This window comes from Rhinoraja longicauda, chromosome 13, assembly GCF_053455715.1.
Source record: "Rhinoraja longicauda isolate Sanriku21f chromosome 13, sRhiLon1.1, whole genome shotgun sequence".
Taxonomy (NCBI): Eukaryota; Metazoa; Chordata; class Chondrichthyes; order Rajiformes; family Arhynchobatidae; genus Rhinoraja; species Rhinoraja longicauda.
The window spans coordinates 12,753,455-12,776,039 of NC_135965.1; the positions used below are offsets into that span (position 1 = coordinate 12,753,455).

Below are 22,585 nucleotides of genomic sequence, written 5' to 3' on the forward strand. Positions count from 1 at the left end.
TCTATTAATCTGATAGATTCATCTAATTGCGACCCGAAAAGTCACCTACCCAGTTTCTCCAAAGAAGCTGCCTGACCCACTGAGTTTCCCCAGCACTTTGTGTTTATCTTTAGTTTAAACCAGCATCTACAGATGCTTATCATATTATTAATTAATCTGGTTCAATCTCTCACATGACAATATCTACATTCAAGAGCAGAATCAGCAATGTATGATAATTCCTGCTCCTTTTTACCCAGTCCATGGTATCAAGGATAACATGTTGTCAATCTAGCATTTTTATGTCTTACGAGACGGGTGTATACCCGTTGGGTGCAAATCTCTCCTGGGGGTGCGGCAACCCCCGGTGGGTGCAAATCTCTCCTGAGGGCCCAGCAACCCTGCCGATCCGTGGACCCGTTGGCGGGTGTCTCCCAGATCCGTGGGCAGGTGAGGGGGGACAGGGAAGGGGAGAGGGAGGCACTCACTTCGGCCCCGGGCGTCCATCGCGTCGGCCAGAGCGAGCCGTGGACCCGAAACCTCTCCTGCAGCGGTCGGCGGCAAACGGTAGCGACGGCCATGTTGTTGGACCCTCTGCAGCCGCGCTGCACCAAGGGAGGAAGGTCAGGCGCAGGGCACGCCGGGACGGGCGCTGGTCCTCCCACTGGTCCTCCCAGTGGGGGGGGGGTGGGGAGCGCATTTGTTAAAGTTTATTACGTAAATTGTTTTTAAAAAGCAACAAAAGTTGAGCTATTGAGACCACGGGGGAATGGTGAGTAGGGTGGGCCTAAAATTGTCACTCTATCGTGTAGCATTTTTTTCCGGGTGAAAACTGCACAAAGAAACATACGGGACAAGGACAAATAAACAAACAAACGGGGGAACAAACAAGATGAGAGTTTTAGTAATATATAGATAGATTTATTTTAATGTTAGAGGTGCCTATCGCACAACAGTTCCATATAGTCAGTATATACATTGCATCATCAAAGACTAAATGAATGTGGATGTAACTACAGCAACATCAGACAGGTCCAGACATTAAAATCTATTAATATTTTTTATCTACGGGCAGGTACATGATGGAATTAACTTTTGCTAAGGGAAAATTGTCCGATGGACCAAGAGAATTGTGTGCGAAAGGGTAAGAGAATGTAGTGAATTCTTAGTTACAGTTTAGTTTATTGTCCGTGTGCCAAGGTACAGTGAAAAACTTTTTGTTGTGTGCTAACCAGTCAGCGGAAAAACAATACATGATTACAATCGAGCCACTCAGTGTACAGATATACCATAAGGGAATATCAGTTAGTGCAAGATAAGCCAGTAAAGTCCGATCAAAGATAGACCGAGGGTCACCAATGAGATACATAACTGCTCTGTACTTGTGGTCGGATGGTTCAGTTGCCTGATATATATTTTAGGAATATAGAGCTAGTTTTGTTTCAAGGTGCATTAATACTTCAGTATTTAGATGACTATTGTTACTGAGGAAGGTAGACAGCAACTTATTGAACAATTTATTTAAACATAAAAGCAGGCTTCCAATTCATAAAATTCTCTTGGGACATAGGCACCAAGACTTAGGTTTGTGATAGCTCTTTGATATCCCAATGAACATGTGGTATTCAATTAATAAAACATATATCCAGAACTTTGGAAGACAACTAAACAATTTATTAAATACTAGACTGACGTGGACCCATTGGGTCCAAATCTCTCCTGCGGGCCTCTCCTGCGGGGCAGGCAACCCTCCCGCAACTAACGACCAGCAACCCGTGGTCAGGTGGGGAGTGTCCCTCGGGGCCATGGGCGGGCGAGGGGGGACAGGGAAAAGCCACTGACCTCGACCCCATTTCTCCTGTGGGCCTCTCCTGCGAGCCGGGCAACCCTCCTGCAACTGACGATCCTGCGGGCCCGGCAACCTCTGGACCCGTTGCTGGGCGGGGAGTGTCCCCCGGGGCCAGGGAACAGGGAAAAGCCACTGACCTTGGCCCCGTGCGTCCAGCGCTGCAGGCAGAGCGAGCTGTGGACCTGAAGCCTCTCCTGCAGCTGGGCTGCGAACAGCGGGGAAGGGTGGCGGTGGCCATCTTGTTGGGCGCTCTGCTGCCGTCACGCTGCACCACGGGAGGGAGGTCAGGCGCGGGGCACCCCAGGACGGGCGCCGGTCCTCCCGGGGGGGGGGGGGGGGGCAGCGCATTTATTAAAGTTTATAAAGTAAATTGTTTTTAAAAAGCAACAAAAGTTAATCTATTGAGACCACGGGGAAATGGTGAGTAGGGTGGGCCTAAAATTGTCTCGCTATTGTGTACCGTTTTTTTGTAGATGAAAATGGTACAAAGAAACATATGGAACAAACAAACATATGGGGGAACAAACATACAGAAAGAGGGGACCAAGCAAGATGAGTGTTTTAGTAATATACTAGACCAAGTGGACCCATTGGGCCCATTTCTCGTAGAGGGGGAACAGGGAAGGGGAGAGGGTCTGACTGAGTGAGCCCTGGACCCAAAGCCTCTCCTGTATTGTTGTAGCACCCTCAATCCCCCCCCAACTCAATCCCCTTATCCCCCCTCCTCCCCCACTCCAACCCCCCTACCCCACCCCTACTTCCCCAGCCCTGCCTCCACCCCAATTCCCATCTCCCCCCACTACCCTCCCCTCACCCACACCACCTCCCTCCCCACCCTCACTCTCCCCCCACCCCCAATCTTCCCTCCTCCCCATCCCCACTCTCCCCCACCCCCACTCTCCCCTCCTCCCCACCCTCACTCTCCCCTCCTCCCCACCACCACTCTCCCCCACCCCCACTCTCTCCTTCCCCCCCCCCATAAATTTTTGCCTCGGACTGTATCAAAACTATTAACTTAATAACAACATGTGGATACAGAATGAAGCACAAGATATATAAGTCAATCTCTTAAATATCAGATTTCTATGTATGTTATTCAGATGCAACTTGCGTGCTCATTATGGTATTTTTGTGCTCTATAAATTGGAGCTTAGTATCAAACATTTATTTAATAATATCACAGCTGCTGCGTTGATTCACAGTACGAAGACACTTGCTTACAAGGAAGAGAGCTTGTCAGACATGCATTACTAATATCACACAAAGAACAGACTCAGTCACAAATTTGGAAACTGATTGGCAAGTTTGAAATTGCCCAAAGGTGCTGAACAAAGAGAGTATTGCTAGTTGACTCAAGTCCTAACAACATCCATAAAAAATGCTGGTCTAGCAAGAATAACAATCATTTTAAATCTCCTTTGAAATGAACACAAAGAAACTGAGGTGATTTTGAGTTTATCCAAGTTAGACAGTTCCATTGAATCTTATGACAAAGATTTATGGCGGTTTCATAGTGCAACATATCCACAAAACATTTCCACCAGTGAACAATGATACAAAAAGCTTAAATTAACCGTCTTCAAATACTTTAACTATATGGCACTTCGGCCCACCGAGTCCGCGCCGACCAGCGATCCCAGCACACCAACACTATCCTAGGGAAATTTACAATTTTACCGAAGCCAATTAGCCTACAAATCTGTACGTCTTTGGAGTGTGGAAGGTGCAGGAGCACCTGGAGAAAACCCAGGCAGGTCAGGGGAAGAACGTACAAACTCCATACAGACAGCACCTGTAATCAGGATCGAACCCGGGTGCTGGCCCTGTAAGGCAGCAACTATGCCGCTGCGTCATCATGCCGCCCAAATCATATCAGTTACTAACCTTATCACAAGTTGTAGATTCAATTTAATAATGTCATAACGATATTGATTAACATTAGGAAACGCTTTTGAACGGGAGATTGTATCCAGCTAATTTTATCACTGCTCACCGTTGTGCATATATTGACAAAGTTAAGTTTATCTAATGATGAAAGTCCATGTACTAGATTACATACACTGTTATTATTCAGACGGGGATGCCTTCCAATTAAGCCATCTGTCATTTGCAGAAAATTTTAGATCTCTTAAACCACAATGGTTTTTAAACTTATATTTCCGTTTTTCTCCCCCCTCCCTTTCAAAAACAAATCTTGCAACTCATCTTCCATTTCCTGCAGCTCTTCACCAGATTCAATTTTTCAGTCAGCCGCAAAATATGCCGCATTGCATCCTCCCAGCAAAATGCATGATAGCGTCAGTATAAAAATGCTACACTAGCACATCTTTTAGCCATGAAAATGTATTTTGGGTTGATTCACATTTGTGGAGAAATGTTAAAGACAACAGAACACAGCAAATCCAGGATTTATGCTATTTGTAAAACCAACTTTAAGAACACAGGAAATAAAAGCAGAATTAACCAATTCAACATTTCATTCCATTCCAGCACTCACCAAGATCATGCCTGACCTTTAAACTATTAACTTCATATCGTTCAATTCCCTTAATGTGCAAATAACTGTACAGAAATATAAATTTTAGAATATGAATTCAAAACCTAGAGACACCAGAACAAGGCATTGATTTCAAAATTCTTTAGAAGGCTGGGAAAATTATCAAACATCACTCAAAATGAAAACCGCACCACATCACTGAAGGAGTAAGCTTAATGGAGATAGAGTGAACATTCATTAGACATTTTCTCAAACTTATACTCACCGTACCACTAATTGTTGACAAACCAATCCTGTTTCTGTGATAAGTTCATTGAGCTTAACTTCCAGATGAACTTTTCCCTGTTGTAAAGCAGAACAGATTGAGATTTATTAAAGCAGTAAACTTGACACAATTAATACTGCATCTGCCTTCCCTTACCTAAGGCTTTAATATTTTAAACTACAAGACTTAGTGTTTCTTATCAATGACCTAATATTAAAAGATCCAATCTTGTGTGTTTTTAATTCATATCTAATGAAAATCCTATTTAATGACTGGACTGGCATAAAAAAAATACAAGTTGGCTATCTTAATATTTCACGTAGGAATTTGAAAATAAAACAAAGTCCATCAGAAACCACTCTCAACAGGCTGCAATGAGGTCTTGAACACCTTTTACCGCAGATTATAATAAATGTAGTCATTTACTGTTCTCGTTCAGACTAATAACATTGGTGCCCATTTGGTATTGGTATTTAAATTCATCCTTATTTTGCAAAATTTGGTAATGTCCAAAATTCTTTAAACTATTTAAAACCAAAACTGCTGTAACTTCTTGACAAGTACTAATAAGAACAGTGACAAGTGCTGCCAATGGATTATGTCTAGTTTAAGTTAGCAGAATATTACAATAATCTTTTCATTCTCTGACTTGCCACGCAGCTCTACTCTGTAACATTCTTGGATTTGTACACCAAAGTTCCTCCTTTTTTCAATATCCCAAGAGTCCTATTATTCCCTGTTTATGCCCTGCTTTTATTAGTCCTTCCAAAGTACATTCATTCATACTTAATCAGGATTCATTTCCCCATCATTGTTCTGCCCATACCTAGAAGGTGAAAAACAGCTATTATCCAGTGTTTATGATTTACAAGAACTTTGTTACAAAGTCAATAGGTTCAGTTTCTAACACTCAATACCATTCTATGATGCTTTGTACATTTAATTTTTAAACATTAACTGTTAGACAATCATGGCCGTGGACTTCCTTCCTGACCCCACCTGCAAATCTTAAACTTTACGATCAGCCCAACATTCTGCCACCTAATGCTGTTGATACATTTTTATCAATCCCAATCTGATTGACAAAAGATCTGGATAAACTACTGGAAATCAATTTATTCTAGCCTTTACTCCAACATGGGGACTATTCTCACTACAAAGGAATAAATAGTTTGATGTTACAATATAAAAGTGGAAGTCCTCCAAGTTTCCCATGGTGATTGCACGAAAAACTAAAAATTGTATTTTATAAAGAACCACACATGATGAATTTTGCTAAATTCAACTGATAACAGATGAAAATAGAAATAAAGATAATCCAGAACTTTTTCAACTGCAACCATAGCATTATTATAAAGGTAGGTTATAGTTGCTTTGCTGTAATGAATAGCAAGCCATTAATTGTTTTCCACTGGCTGTTTTGCAAATTGTTGTTCTACTCAACACAAAAGTGCAAAGGTAAAGGAGGCAGATGACCAGACTTTGAAATTAATCATTATTGAATTTAATACATCAATATTTTTGTTCCTTACAATCCTGGCATGAAAATTAATTATATTATAATCTGCCTGTATAAAGAGATGAGTGTTATTAAATGCTCTGCAGAATGGCGAGCATGACATTTTCTGCAAGGCATCCGATACATCACTTGTCCATTCATGATTTCATGATCAGATTTGATTTGGAGTCTTCCATATTCTATGAGGCAAAGTACAACCAGGAGGCTGGACATTCATTCTTTACGCTAAATAGAGAAGGGTGGCATGGCGGCGTAGAGGTGGAGCTATTGCCTTACAATGCCACAGACCCGAGTTAGATTCTGACTACGGATGCTGTCTTTACGGAGTTTGGATGTTCTCCGTGTGACCTGCGTGAGTTTTCTCTGAGATCTTCGGTTTCCTCTCACACTCCAAAGACAAACAGGTTTGTAGGTTAATTGGCTTAGTGTAATTGAATAATTGTAAAATTATCCCTAGTGTGTAGGGTAGTGTTAATATGTGGGGATCACTGGTTGGCAGGGACTTAATGGGCCAAAGGGCCGGCTTCCGCATTGTATCTCTAAACTAAACTAAATTTCATATTGAACTTCCACCCAAAATGGGCACAACGGTGCAGCATTTAAGTTTGAGCATAAAGCCACAAGGTTTCCAGAAAACCAAACAGTGAATTGAGAACATCATTAAAGATGATTGGATGAACAAATATGGGTGGAAGATAGTAGCCTGCTCACTATCCATCCAATTTTATGAAAAATCACATTCTTTTGAACAAGGCATTGAACATTTGGAACACCCTTCCAGTAAGCCGATTCAGAAGATCAAGATGCATGGGATCCACATTAATTTCATAATTTGTATTTAGAATGGGTTTACCCATAGATTTATTTATTCGTGTCAACACCAGGCTGTTTGCCAATAGCGAGCAAAATTTAGTGCCATGTTGTTGGCATCTGCAAGATCCTTTACAGTGCATGTATCATGCAGCATGTCACAGCTCAGGAGATGTTCCATAGTCTGGAGGCCCCGTCCACACTCGCAGTCTGCCGCATCTTCAGTACATCCCCACTTCAGCATGTTCGATTTGCTGCTCCCCATGCCTGTTTGCAGTCTGTTGAGACTGCGCCAGGTTATCCACGGTTGGTCACAACCTGGTGGGAGTTTCTCAGAGGGATCGGTTGCCATGTGAGTGTCTTCCGGAGATTTTTCTAGTCTCTCTTCCCAGAGTTTGAGCCTTCTGGAAGATGCACTGCAGTCCAGGGGGTGGACAGAAGAAAGGAAACGTCTGCATGATTTCGAATGCTGAGGTAGCAAAGGGTGGTCATGGGGGTGTATTTCATCCTCTGGTTGGCTGAGGCGTTCTTTTTGACTGGCTACAGCTCTTCTGATTCCAAGAGGTGCAATGCCAGAGTAGGTAGATGTTGTCAGTCTTGGTAGGTTTCATGCATCCACTGATGCAGCGACAGCTTGTGTTTAGCACAGGATCAATCTTCCTCGCATGAGCTGAGCGCTCCCATACTACTCGGCAGTGGAGAAGCAGAGAACCAGAGCGTTGATCGAATGGTTTTAGAATTTGCTCTCCATTTTGAGGTACTCAGCTTGCTAAGAAGAGCATTTCTGGAACTGACTTTTCCTACCCATAGATGAGAGAAAGTAATCTATATGCTTGGATTAATTAAAATAGTATGCAATTTAAAAATAGTCTGTAATTTAAAAGTCAATAGGATCCTAATTGCAGTACAATTTGATACCACGATTATCTGGACTATCCACTGCAGGTATAGTGATCAATGCCCCTTCTCACCCCATGGATGCCACTTCTATACTGCAGCTGATCCCAGAACTGAAGGACAAGTTTATACTGCTATAAACAACTTTAATAGTACCTGAAATGTTTCGCTAACCCATTCCTAGTGCACACAAAGCCTGTACATTTTAAACATGCTTCTTTCTACACAGGTGAGCATTGCACCTCTTGATCCCATATTAATTACAGAAATATACTTAGCTTGTAGTTTCACAAAGACTGGAACAGTCAGATAGTGAAATGAGTTAATAAGATAATTGTAAATTTAGTTAAGATTCTGGAAACTAATATATACAAAAATCAAAATTTACCTAATTAAGCCAATTCTCATACATTTTAGAACACTGAACTTATGTTTGGCACTCTATTTTTCAAATAATCCTAAAAGCACGATTGCAATTATGATGACATCCCCCAATATTTGTACAGTTTAAGTCAATCTTGTCTAATTTACCAAAATGTGCATTGGCAGTAAAATTGGATCTTCTAAGCTATTTTCATAAAAGGTGTCTCAGGATGTTCAACATATCAAATAAGGTAAGAAGCAAACAAAACAGCTTAGTGAAAAGTCATGCCAGCTGCTAAACTTCACAACGTTCATGAGTTAGGAAAACAATTCTGAAAATTTGCTGTGAGATTTACCTCATCTCAGCGTAATGCGGAAAGTATCATGAATTAAGAATGTTTAGGCAATGAATTGTTCTTGGCTTATTTAATTACTCAACATTAATTCAGCATGCAGCAAGGAGTTGGGCTGTAATTGCCTGCATGAAAGATGCTTGGTTTGCTTGTGTTGTTTTTAAACGGCTGTTTTTAACCCGAACAACCTCAACTACACTTGATGGCTAAGGCAACAAAAATAAGTCAAAATAGAACGAAAACAAAGTTAATTCCATTGATACGGCATATACGTGAAATTGTGAAAATGAATTATACGCTGGCAAAACTATATATCTAAACTATCTCTAACCTGAACCAAACTAACACCGCTTAAAACATGCATAAAACAAGAATGCGTACTCCAATAAATATTGAACAAAATGCAATAGGAGTTCCAAGTGAAGGGTTTGATTATAGGAGTAAAGCAATCTTATTGCAATTATCAAGGGCCTTGATGAGACCCCACCTGAAGTACCATGTACAGTTTTGGCCTAAGAAAAAGTATACTTGACATAAGAATGAAGTGAAGTCTACGGTTTGAGAATGAGTCGTTGACTGGTTGAGAAGAAATGTCTTCATTTAAAAGCATAATGAATCTTTGGAATTTTATTCTCGAGGGCTGTGGGTGCACTCATTCAAGGTAGACATGCACAGGTTAGAACATAGAACAGCACAGCACAGGATCTGGGCCATTGGCCCACAATGTTTGCGTCAAACATGGTGCAAGGTAATCTCATCTGCCTTCACATGATCCATATTCCTCCATTCCCTGCATATCCATGCTCCTAACTAAAAGCCTCTTAAATACAACTGTCGTATCTATCTTCATTGCCACCCCTGGCAGGATATTTCAGGCAACCACCACCCGGTTTTATTTCTAATTATCTTATGAAAAGCTTAATGGTTTTGGACTATGATCAGAGCAATCAAATGCAGAACCTGCAATATATGGCTGCTGTGGGTTTCATGAAAATTATTAAATCTGGACTTGACTACAATGGAACAGCATAATTTATAACACAACGGTGGCGTAGTGGTTGAGTTGCTGCGAATGCAGCGCCAGACACCCGGGTTCGATCCCGACTACGGGTACTGCCTGTTCCGAGTTTGTACGTTCTCCCCGTGACCTGCGTGGGTTTTCTCCGAGATCTTCGGTTTCCTCCCACACTCCAAAGACGTACAGGTTTGTAGGTTAATTGGCTTGGTAAATGTTAAAAAAAATGTCCCTAGTGCGTGTAGGATAATGTTAATGTGTGGGGATCACTGGTCGGCGCGGACCCAGTGGGCCGAAGGGCCTGTTTCCGCACTGAATCTCGAAAACAAAACTGGTCAGGAAGAATTGAAGCTCCAAGGCACAAATATAGTTTGCATGAGGTCCCTTCGTGCATAGTACTCAAATCAAAGGAGAAATGCATAAAGGCCTCAAAGCAGCAGGTAGACAGGTCTGTAAGCACAATTATAAAGCTTGACTATGTTTGCAGTCTTATACAAATTCACTGGCACTCAGAAAGTCCATTGCATTAACAATGCAGTTGAGCAGCACTTAATAAATTAAGTAAAATGGACAAGATCCCCAGAGGACCAGTCTAATCTGCTTGTGGATGAGAAACATACCATGTAAATTTGATTAAAACCATTAAGCCACAATTTACACTATTTCATGTTATCAATCACAGTCTTTAAGTATTACCACCATTTCTAACTAGTTTACGTCATTTATTTTCCCACTTCAAGAAAAATTCAAAGAAAAACTAAGATGTTTATATTAAGTTACAGAATTCTCAGAGAGCCAAGTTTGCTGACTTTGGAATTTAGGAAGTGTACCAATTACAAAGTGATTACTCAACAGAGATTAAATGGAGGAAGTTTGGTTTTAAAAAAGCCCTCTTAAAATTCAAACTATCAACAAAAAAAAACAGCAAAATATTTTGTGCCACATAATAGTGCCTTTATGACTAGACGCATGTGAAATGCAACTTCTTTGTATCATCTCTGGACTGAGTGACTTTAGTGTCCCTTGATTTACAAATGTTCTCTTTGAAATCTTGCTGTAATACAATTCATTTGTTAGGGGACATGACCTGGATTTGGAAGGCCTCGTCATTATAACAAACTGCACAATGTTAATAGTAACAACTGAAATCCCCGATGATCGAAATCTCGGTGGAGTGGATTTTCGTTGACAGAGCTGCATAACTGTGTCATCAATGACTCCAATCCATTGGACATCTTCATAAGAGTGTAAGGATAAAAGAAAAAGGTAGGACATTCAGAAGGGAGAGCTAGGACAAGAGGAAGCCGGGAGAAATTTGAAGAGCAAAAGCCAGGAGGCAAGTAGAGTACAGGACAGGGCCAGGAGTGTGGGGTAGAGAGGACCAACAAAAATAATGGTGAAGGAGAGACCAGATTAGCAAGAGTGTGACATTTCGTATGTTAAAGTTGATGGAAGCATTTTGAACATCAAAAAAACTGCGCTGTTTTAATTAAGGGATGTTGATTTTTCCTTGTTATTGAGCTAACTACATTTTTCACCAAGATATATTGAGCTCTGTCATAGATTTATGTCATAGGTACCAAAATGGAATAGTGAAATGCTTACTTGTTGCAGCAGGACAGGATTGTAAACACAGATTGTAAAAACAGGAGATCACAATTTACAATGAAATTAAGGAAAAAAAACAGAAGGTAGTTGATATGGTTCTGTAACCAAGCATTTTATAATCTAAGATAGACACAAAATGCTGGAGTAACTCAGCGGGTCAGACAGCATCTCCGGAGAAAAGGAATAGGTGATGTTTTGGGTCAAGACCCTTCATTAAACTCAGCAAACTCAGAAGGGTCTCAACCCGAAACGTTACCCTTTCCTTTCCTCCAGTGATGCTGCCTGACCCGCTGAATTACTCCAGCATTTTGTGTTTATCTTCGGTGCAGTTCCTTCTTACACATTTTATAATCCAAGATTGAGGGGGATGAAGGAGTGTCACTATTCTCAGGGTTTCATAAAAGTTCAAAAGTTAGTTTTATGAACTAGTAGAATCAACATCCCTTACTTAAAACAGGGAATGATTCTTGACAATCAGTTCCAGAATCAATAGTCAGCAGGCAATTAATCCAGCTATCTTTCGTCAATGTTTAAATTTAGTTCCAAATATCTATTGTAGCAGAAATTGCTGAAGTGAGCAAAAGAGAGCAGAGTAAAGTAGAATGCACAGATAAAACACAGCTTTTAACTTGATTAACTTGCCCATTGTATGATTGCTTCTGCTGAATTTGAGAACAGACAAAATGCATCGTTGACCTCTATTTTCATTGTCTAACCACGAGAGAAGATTCATTATTTATCCTATGACAAAGTGCCCCAACAGCTTATAGATCAAGTGATGCATAACAGAAAGGATGAACTCTCACACACAAAGACTGACATTTAACAAAAAGGTATAATAAAGTGATGCAAATTTTAGCTTCCTGTCATAAAGAAATTAACTTTGTCAGTGGTTGAAATTAAAATTTTGTTTGACATTTAACATCTAATAATTTTTACAATGTTGAAAGCACACGAATGTTCAGGCTTAAAGACATGTGAGCATTTACTGTCCAATTAAAGTAGTTAAAATAATGCTGCAGCATTATGCACATTTTAAGACAATCTTTTATAAAGGATTCAATAAGTTGTGAATTATTAACTGACAAAATCTATGCAAGACTTCTGAATATCTGTAATTGTAGCAATGGACCATATAATTTTCCTGCTGTCCAAGCCACTGCAATAAGGATGGAAAGCAAGCAGGTGAAAGTTTTAAAGTGAGTCTCCTGAGTATGCACCTAATTTTGATAGCTGGAGAGGATGAAATAACAGTATTACAATATTATACCATGGAAAAATAACCCATGAATGAGGAACTGGCACTTGGATACAACGATGAAACGAAGTATAGGAGGAAGATTGAGAACCTCATGTTCTGGCGTCAAGACAACAACCTTTCTCTCAATGTCAGCAAGACAAAGGAGATATTGATCAACCTCAGATAGCGACGTAGTACACATACCCCAGTGTGCATTGACAGCAAAGTGGAGATGGTTGAAAATTTCAAATTCCTAGCAGTAAATATCATCAACAACTTCTCCTGGACGACCCATATTGAAGCAACCACCAAGAAAGCACACCAATGCGTCAACCTCCTTAGAAGGCTTAGGAGGTTTGGCATGTCCCCAACAACTCTCACCAACTTCCACAGATGTGCTGTAGAAAACGTTTTATCGGGATGCGTCACAGCATGGTTTGGGAACAGCTCCATCCAAGACAACAAGAAATTGCAGTATTGTGGACGCAGCCTAGACCATCACACAAACCATCCTGTAGTCCATTGACTCCATTTATATCTCACTGCCTCGACAAAGCCAGAAGCATAATCAAGGACAAGTCGCACCCTAGCCACTCTATCTTCTCCCCTCTCCCATCGGACAAAAGGTATAGAAGTGTGAAAATGTACACCTCCAGAATCAGGGACAGTTTCTTCTCAGCTGTTATCAGGCAAATGAACCATCCTACCACAACTAGAGAGCAGTCCTGAACTACTATCTGCCTCACTGGAGACCCTCTGACTATCTTTGATCGGACTTTACTGGCTTTATCTTTCACTAAACGTTATTCACGTTATTCCCCTTTATCATGTATCTGTACACAATGAATGGCTCAATTGTAATCATGTCTTGTCTTTCCACTGACTGGTTAACATGCCAGAAGCTTTTCACGGACCTCGGTGCACGTGACAATGAACAAAACAGACTAACTAAATACCAGAGAACAGCATGTGCAGTAGAAATACACACAAAGAGAAAGCCATTTCTCTTCCTTGCACCTCCCATCTTTTTGTTAAATAGTTACAACCTTGCTCTCAGTTCGTTTTAATGATCGCCTACAAAAAAAAGACACTTGTTGATAATTACAGGTACTTGGAAGAAGATTCGTTAACTTACCTGAACTTCAGAGTTAGCATCAACAAGATGCAGTGCAAACCAGCTGTCCTTGCAGTTGCACTTGCACAGGTCTTCTTTTCTAATAGATACTTTACCTGAAAGAAACAAAATTAATGAGAGCTAAGACAGTAATTTATAGCTACTGCCAAATAAAATTTCAATATTTATGCAATCACTTGTTTTACTTTAAAAGCTTTGCTGTAACATTGGTAGCACTGATTTTCATTCAAGAAGCATCAGTTATCAGGATAGTAGGTAAATGTGCAGCAGTTCAATGTGATGACAAAAAAAAGATCCCAGGCCTATTTAACTACTTCAAGAGTCAAGAATGTTTAAATGTTTTATCTACGGACAACGGAACAATGAAATTCTTACTTGCTGCAGCTTAATAGGGAAAACACAGATAAACGTAAGATAATCAATTAATACCAGTAATCTAGGAAACATTAATAATGCAAAAAACAAAATCAGTTGTACAACCAAAAGCACAGTCCAGAGAAGATCAGAGTTGGTTAGTGCTGTGCAGTGGTCAAGAACCTGATGGAAGAAGCTGTTTTTCAACCTGGCAGTGATAACTTTAAGGCTCCTGTAGCTTCTTCATCATGAGAGCGTGGCAAGAATGGTGTGGATCTTTGATGATATTGGCTGCCTTTTTGAGGCAGCATTTCCTATAGATCCCTTCGATGGTGGAGTGTCAGTACCTATGACTCGCACCTTCTGTAGCCTCCCTCATACCCGGGCATTCGAGTTGCCGAACCAGGCCATGATGCAACTATTCAGTATGCTCTCTATCTGTGAAGGACGACATACCGAATCTATGCCATCATCTAAGGAAGTAGCGGCTTTGATGAGTTCTCTTGGTGATTGCATCAATGTGTTGGGCCCAGAACAGGTCTTCAGAGATGCGCACGCCCAGGAACTTGAAACTGTTGACTCTCTCCACCATCATCCCGTCAATGAAGACAGGTTTATAGATCCCTGGCTTTCCCTTTCAAGAAGTCAACAAATAGTTGTTTGGTCTTGTAAACATTGAGCAAGATTGTTGTTCTGGCACTATTCAAACAGATCTTCAATCTCTTGCCTGCACTCTGACTGATCATTGCCATGTATTCCTCCTGGTATCATTGGCAAATTTAAAGATGGTATTGGAGCAGAGTCTGGGTACAGAGATGGATATAGAGAGTAGAACAGGGGACTGAGCACATAGCCTCAGGTGCACCTGTGTTGATGGTTTTCAAGGAAGAAGTTGTTGCCAATTCACAATGACTATGGTCTGCTGATGAGGGAGTCAATGATCCAATTACTGTCAGATCCTCCACTGTCAGGTGAGGCCCAATTCAAATTGGAGGAACAGCACCTCATATTTTGCTTGAGCAGCTTACAACCCTGCGATATGACTATTGATTTCCCCAACTTCAAGTAATCCTTGTGTTCCTTCTCTCTCCGTCCCTCCCCCACCCAAGTTCTCCGACTACTTTCACTGTCCATTTTACTGATTGTATGCCTCGTTGTTACCTCCCCTCAGCTAACGATGAACCATTCTGCATTTCCTTGATCATCGTCTGTCGTTTTCACACCTTACCCTTCCATATCTCTAGTCTCCTCTCCCCTGACACTCAGTCTGAAGAGTCTTGACCTGAAACGTCACCCATTTCTTCTCTCCAGAAATGCTGCCTGTCCGGGTGTGTTACTCCAGCATTTTGTCTATCTGCAATTACATAGAAATGAGTGGAGATCCAGTTCTCTGAGTTTTATGTTTGGAAGGGATGAAGGTGAGCTGTAGTCGCTGAACAATAGCCTGATGTAGTCTAGAATACATGATCCTATTGCCCAAGCAATATGTTCATATGAAATTAAGTGTAGAAATGTTACAGATATGACTATCGCTGGCAGAGCTAATAGCTAATAGAGCTCAAAATGCCTGTGAGTTATTGGTGAGCTGGCCTTTGAGTGATGAATGTACTCTGGCACCATCAAGAGTTCTAGTATTTAAACCCAATAAACAGTACAGGGACATATTTCCAATCAGTTTGGTGAGCAACTAACAGGGGAACAAGATAGTGACATTCTTATGCGCCTATTTATTTCTTTGTCTGGTGTGGCATGATTAGAGACTTAGGAAGAACTCTCAAATTAGCTTTATAAATAAGACCAGTGGATTTTGCAGAGGAAGGCAAGAGTGCATCAGTTGTGGATTTTGGATGTGAATGGGTTTTTTCCTTGGACAATTTTGAACTGCTTTTGTTCTGTTGTTCAAGGTGTTTTTATGCAACCAAGTGTGTTAACAGAGGTGTTGTGTGCCCTTGTGTTTCAGTTAACTTTCTGCCCAATTCCCCCTACCAACTAGGATGCTAATGACTTTGTGATGGGTAATGCCAAGGATTTTCACCAGTCTCATCATCGTTGAAAACTTGTCATTGGCTGGTACTTGAATGAAACAAATAATGCTTGCCACATCAATCTATCACCCAGGTCTTGGTGAAAATAAACATTAAGCTTCATTTTCTTGCGAGAATTTTGAAATGATAGTACACAGCAGCCATGTTACCTTTCTATCATTTCCAGATTAGGTTTTTTTTTTTCCATTTTCAAAATGTACACTTATTTTCGATTTCAATCATGGTCTGCAAAGAAACCTCCACCTATCCTACTGATAGTCATGATCTATTATTTTGCCCCTTCTACTAAATACTTGTTCTTCGGCCGATGACTTTCCCACAGGCCATCAGGACTGTTAACTATTATAACTCCAGGGACTAAATTTTCTTTTCTGTATTAATTTAAATTTATATGCTGTAATTGTAATTTTTGTTGTTGTTGCACAATCCGCAGGCATTGCCACTTTCATTTCACTGCACGTGTATGTGTATGTGACAAATAAACTTGACTTGACTTGAAGTGCAGTGATAACATAGTTATAACAGGAAGAAACAACAGAAACACAAAAGCAGTTTATTTCATTGTGGAAAAAAAAACTGAAAGAGAAGAAAGAGAAATAGGTTTTAGAGTCAAAACATCTATAATTGTTTCTATGGAGTTTTCGTACATCTGATATAATGGTAATTTATCACTCCAGATTTACCCTCTTCAGCAAAGCTACTTTATAGCTGGTAATCATTAACGACAGCTATGACTTAAATATAGATATCAAAGTAACAGAACATTAACAACAGTGCTGTCTCATTCTAACATATTGTTTTGGGAAAATTTGTTTAAATACAACTACAGTGCTGAGCCATTTACCATGCAATAACGATATCTATGTTAGATTCCGAGCTTTCCATAATTGCTATATGATCTTTGTACAAACAGCTGTTGAGTGGACCCTTATAGTGCAAATGTAGGTACTGCCCATTTCTTTAACCATAAGTAACTAAATTAATATTAAGCAATTCAATTACTTCCTTAAATTTTGGAAATTAATTTGATTACCCCCTCCCTCCTTCTCCCCTCACATGCTGCCTGCATCATGCAATCATCAATCCATGGTACTAAGCTAACTACTGTAATGCAAAAATCACAGGATTTTTTTTTAAAGAGCACCGACTGATGCAGACCCTACCATGCCTGTGCCTGAATCCATATATTTAAAAAATCCTTTCATGATCCTTCAATGTGGCAAAACTAATTAATTCTTATATATTGTGTTTCATGTTTTAGAAATACCTCAAAACTTTGCATTTCCAATTAATCACTTTACAAAAGTGCTTTTCGTAACATGTTAGATTGTCCGTGAAATACAAACTCCATATCGTTTTTATAACTCAGATCATATTTATTAATTCTGCTTCATCATGTAAAAACCATGCAATTATGAGTTAAATTTAGCTTTCAGATATATTTTAATAGAAAGCCTGACTCTATTGTTCCAAAGTACAATCAGAAAAAAAGACAAACACACTGCTACTTCTGAAACATCAGAACTAATTTGCATTAGGCGAGAAATAGTATTGGGTACTGATGGGGCTGAAGGCTGATAAATCCCCAGGGCCTGATGGTCTGCATCCCAGGGAACAAGGAGGTAGCTCGAGAAATCGTGGACGCATCGGTGAGCATTTTCCAATGTTCCATAGATTCAGGATCAGTTCCTGTGGATTGGAGGGTAGCTAATGTTATCCCTCTTTTCAAGAAAGGAACGAGAGAGAAAACGGAGAAAAATAGACCAGTTAGCCTGATATCAGTGGTGGGGAAGATGCTGGAGTCAATTATTAAAGAAGTAATAACGGCGCATTTGGATAGCAGTAAAAGGATTGGTCCAAGTCAGCAGGATTTGTGAAGGGGAAAACCTGCTTGACTAATCTGGAATTTTTTGAGGATGTGACAAGTAAAATGGATGAAGGAGAGCCAGTGGATGTAGTGTATCTGGACTTTCAGAAAGCCTTTGATAAGGTCCCACAGGAGATTAGTGGGCAAAATTAGAGCACATGGTATTTGGGGTAGGGTATTGACATGGATAGAGAATTAGTTGGCAGACAGGAAGCAAAGAGTAGGAATAGGTCCTTTTCAGAATGGCAAGCAGTGGCGAGTGGAGTGCCGCAAGGCTCGGTGCTGGGGCCGCAACTATTTACAATATATATTAATGATTTGGATGATGGAATTGAAAGTAACGCTAGCAAATTTGCAGATGACAGAAAGCTAGGCTGCAGTGTGAACTGCGAAGAGGATGCTCGGAGGTTGCAGGATGACTTGGACAGGTTGAGTGAGTGGGCAGATGCATGGCAGATGCAGTATAATGTAGATAAATGTGAGGTTATCCACTTTGGCAGCAAAAACAAGGAGGCAGAGTATTATCTCAATGGTGTCAGATTAGGTAAAAGGGAAGTGCAAAGAGACCTGGGTGTCCTTGTACACCAGTCAGTGAAGGTACATGCAGGTTCAGCAGGCAGTGAAGAAAGCTAATGGCATGTTGGCCTTCATAACGAGAGGATTTGAGTATAAGAGTAAAGAGGTCCTTCTGCAGTTGTATAGGGCCCAGGTGTGACCACATCTGGAGTATTGTGTGCAGTTTTGGTCTCCTAATTTAAGGAAGAACACCCTTGCTATTGAGGCAAGGCAGCCTAGGTTCACGAGGTTAATCCTTGGGATGGCAGGACTGCCATATGAGGAAAGATTGGAAAGACTGGGCTTGTGTTCAATGGAATTTAGAAGGATGAGAGGGGATCTTATAGAAACGTATAAAATTCTAAAAGGACTAGACAAGATAGATGCAGGAAAAATGTTCCCAATGTTGGGGGAGTCCAGAACCAGGGACCACAGTCTAAGAATAAATCGGAGGCCATTTAAAACTGAGATGAGAAAAAGCTTTTTCACCCAGAGAGTTGTGAATTTGTGGAATTCTCTGCCACAGAAGGCAGTAGAGGTCAATTCACTGGATGAATTTAAAAGAGAGTTAGACAGAGCTCTAGGGACTAGCAGAATTAAGGGATATGAGGAGAAGGCAGGCATGGGTTACTGATTGTAGATGATCAGCCATGATCACAATGAATGGCGGTGCTGGCTCGAAGGGCCAAATGGCCTCCTTCTGCACCTATTTTCTATGTTTCTATTTTAATAACAATATAAATTTTCCTTCAATCTTATCCCACATTTCTAGAGAGAAAACGAAATAGTTGAAAACTGAAACATTATTGATTACCATTTCAGTTCTGTAACTGGGGTACAATTTAGCTGCACACACCTCAAGCACTGACCACCAAGAAATAAGATTTATGGTGAGGAAATGCTAAATAATACACAATATGCATATATGCACTTAACAAAGGTGAATGATCGATTTTACATACAGACTAAACAGACCAATTTTGATCAAAAGCTCCTGTCCAGTTTGCAAATAGTGTCTGTCTTAAGGAACCAGTATCAGGAGCTCTACATAGTAGTAAATTGTCCACAGAACGCTTTTCCTGATCCGAAGTCTAGTACTGATACATTGACCTGAAATTTCTGTTTGATTGCAGTTTGTGTTTTGGCACGATTTAAATGCAAATTAGCATAACCGGGGGGGGGCCTGCTCCACCGTTCAGAACGATCATGGCTGATCAGGAACTAGATAAACATTCATTGAAATGCTCTTTTTTTGCAGTAGATCCAGCTCAGCTGTATTAATGGAACTTTATCAATTGTCCCCTCATTTCCTGAGGAGCGACCAGAAAAAAGTGTATAAAATTATGATAGGCATAGATATGGCAGAGCCTTTTTCACAGATGTGTAATTGTCAAACTTATTGTGTAAATATCCCTCTAAACTTTCCCCTCTTACTGTAAAACTAGTTTTACAGTAAGAGGGGAAAGTTTAGAGGGATATTAACACGATAAGTTTTATTTTTATAAAGAGCAGCAGGTGCCTGGAATGTACAGCCAGTGGAAGTGTTGGAAGCAGATCAGATAGTAACGTTTAAGAAGAATTTAGACAAGCACACGAACAGGCACAGAATGGAAGAATATGGATCAAAGCAGGCACATGGGATTAGTCTAAAATCAGCACCATGTTCAACACTGACACCATGGCCGATAGGCAAGTTAATGTGCAATACATTTATGTTGCATATTCCATAATTAGAAAACATTTTGTTTTATAAAAAAAATTAAAATTTTAGAAAATGCTTTTAAAAACCAACTGGATTTTGCTGGGTCACATTATATATCGTGCACAGCAATTTGAAAATAACCTTGAGCAGAAACTGAGTATAGGGGTTCCTGGTGCAGTGAAATTGTTTGAAATCACAGAAAGTGTACAGATCATGAACTTTTCTCACTTTCAGTACTGCATGGTTTTGGTAAAGCAGTAAAAATGCTGACAGCGCCCTGGGAAGAGCATATGGAAGAAGCAAATGAGGAAACGTGCAAAGTACCAGGAACTGGTGGAGATGTGCCGGGACAGAGGCTGGAAGACATGCTATGAACCCATAGAGGTGGGCTGTAGAGGCTTTGTAGGACGCTCACTCTGCAAAGTCCTCAACCAATTGGGCATAACGGGGCTGGCAAAGAAGAGGGCCATTCAATCTGCAAGCGAAGCCGCAGAGAAAGCCACTAGATGGCTTTGGATTAAGAGGGCTGATCCGTGGGCGGTTGCTGCTGGGACGCAAGTCGAGGCCTGATCAACCCCGGCTGGGTCTGATGTTGTGAGACCCGAAACACCCGATGACCGCAGGTCACATCACTGAGGATGCGTCCCAGCGCATCCAGAAGATGTATCTTGCACACAAGAATCAAACAAAAAATAAAAATCATCAATTAATTTGCCATGTCCTCTGCACTACTTTTATCTGCACCTTCTCTGCATGAACCTGCATGAACCTTTCACCTGCATGAACCTTTTTTTTTGCTCTTTACCTTGTTTCCCCCTTTTTTTCTTCCCCCCCACCTTTGTTGTTTTCATTTTCGCCGTGATTTATTTACATTTGATAGCATCGATATGGAAGTGACATTCTCAATCTCGTTGTACTTGTACAATGACAATAAAAGATATTGTATTGAATTGGCTGGAGCTGTAACACTATCTTCCGCATCCTGCATATTTTTTCTTTACATTACCTGTTGAACTAATGTATGACTTGATTGTACTTATATATGGTATGATTGGACTGGATAACATGCAAAACAAAGATTTTCACTGTATCTTAGTACGTGACAATAATAATAAACTAAACTTTGCTACCATAACCACAATAAATTGTTATGGATATGTTTCCAAGGCACCTAAGCAATGAGAATACAGAATGGAGTCACATTAATATTCAAACAAGGTATGATCATGTTTCTAACCCAGGATAGACCATAAGATAATTACTGGGGTACGGTGACGCAGTTGGTAGAATTGCTGCTTCGCAGCGCCAGAGACCCGGGTTCAATCCTGACCTCTGGTGTTGTGCCTGGAGTTTGCATGTTCTCCCGTAACTGCAAGGGTTTCCTCCAAATCCTTTGGTTTCTTCCCACATCCCAAAGACATGTGCTTTTTTTAGGTTAATTGGCCTCTGTAAACTGCCCCTGTGTAGGGAGTAGATTCAAAAGTGGGATAACATAGATGGTCAGTGTAGATTGGGCAGGCCATAGAGCCTGTTTCCACATAGATCTAGTGTGAATGAGTGATCAATGGTCAGTATGGACTCGGTGGCTTGAAGAGCCAGTTTCCATGCAGCATCTCTAAACTAAACTAAATTACATAGATAGAAACATGGAAAATAGGTGCAGGAGGAGGCCATTCGGCCCTTCGAGCCAGCACCGCCATTCATTGTGATCATGGCTGATCATCCACAATCAGTAACCTGTGCCCAACTTCTACCCATATCCCTTGATTCCACTAGCCCCCAGAGCGCTATCGAACTCTCTCTTAAATTCATCTTTAGAAATGGGGCTTCTCTTCCATTATAGATAAGGCTCTCACTAGGGCCTCCTCTATATCCCGCAGATCCGCTCTTGCTCCCCCTCCCCCCATTCGTAACAAGGACAGAATCCCCCTCGTTCTCACCTTCCACCCCATCAGCCAGCGTATCTAACAAATTATCCTCCAACATTTCCGTCACCTCCAACGGGACCCCACTACTGGCCACATCTGCCCATCTCCTCCCCTTTCTGCGTTCCGAAGACCGTTCCCTCCGTAACTCCCTAGTCCACTCGTCCCTTCCTACCCAAACCACCCCTTCCCCAGTCACTTTCCCCTGCAACCGCAGGAGATGCAACACCTGTCCCTTTACTTCCCCCCTCGACTCCATCCAAGGACCCAAACAGCCTTTCCAGGTGAGACAGAGGTTCACCTGCACCTCCTCCAACCTCATCCATTGTATCCGTTGTTCCAGATGTCAACTTCTCTACATCAGCGAGACCAAACGCAGGTTCGGCAATCGTTTCGCTCAACACCTTCGCTCAGTCTGCCTTAACCAACCCGATCTCCCGGTGGCTGAGCACTTCGACTCCCCCTCCCACTCCCAGTCTGACCTTTCTGTCATGGGCCTCCTCCAGTGTCAGAGTGAGGCCCACCGCAAGTTAGAGGAACAGCACCTCATATTTCGCTTGGGCAGCTTACAGCCCAACGGTATGAACATTGTCTACCCCAACTTTAG

At 41.1% G+C, this 22,585-nt stretch overlaps 1 protein-coding gene across 2 annotated transcripts in view; it reads right to left on the reverse strand.

The window, feature by feature from the left end:
• rasa2 (RAS p21 protein activator 2) overlaps nt 1-22,585 on the reverse strand; it is a 147,626-nt gene that overhangs the window by 73,331 nt on the left and 51,710 nt on the right. Inside the window, exons 4-5 of one of the 2 annotated variants that reach the window (XM_078410373.1) lie at nt 13,531-13,625; nt 4,591-4,667 (exon numbers count right to left, since the gene is read on the reverse strand). In XM_078410373.1, the coding sequence (XP_078266499.1) occupies nt 4,591-4,667; nt 13,531-13,625 (172 nt within the window). The remainder of the gene's footprint in view (nt 1-4,590; nt 4,668-13,530; nt 13,626-22,585) is intronic. The other variant, XM_078410374.1, reaches the window with a different exon arrangement.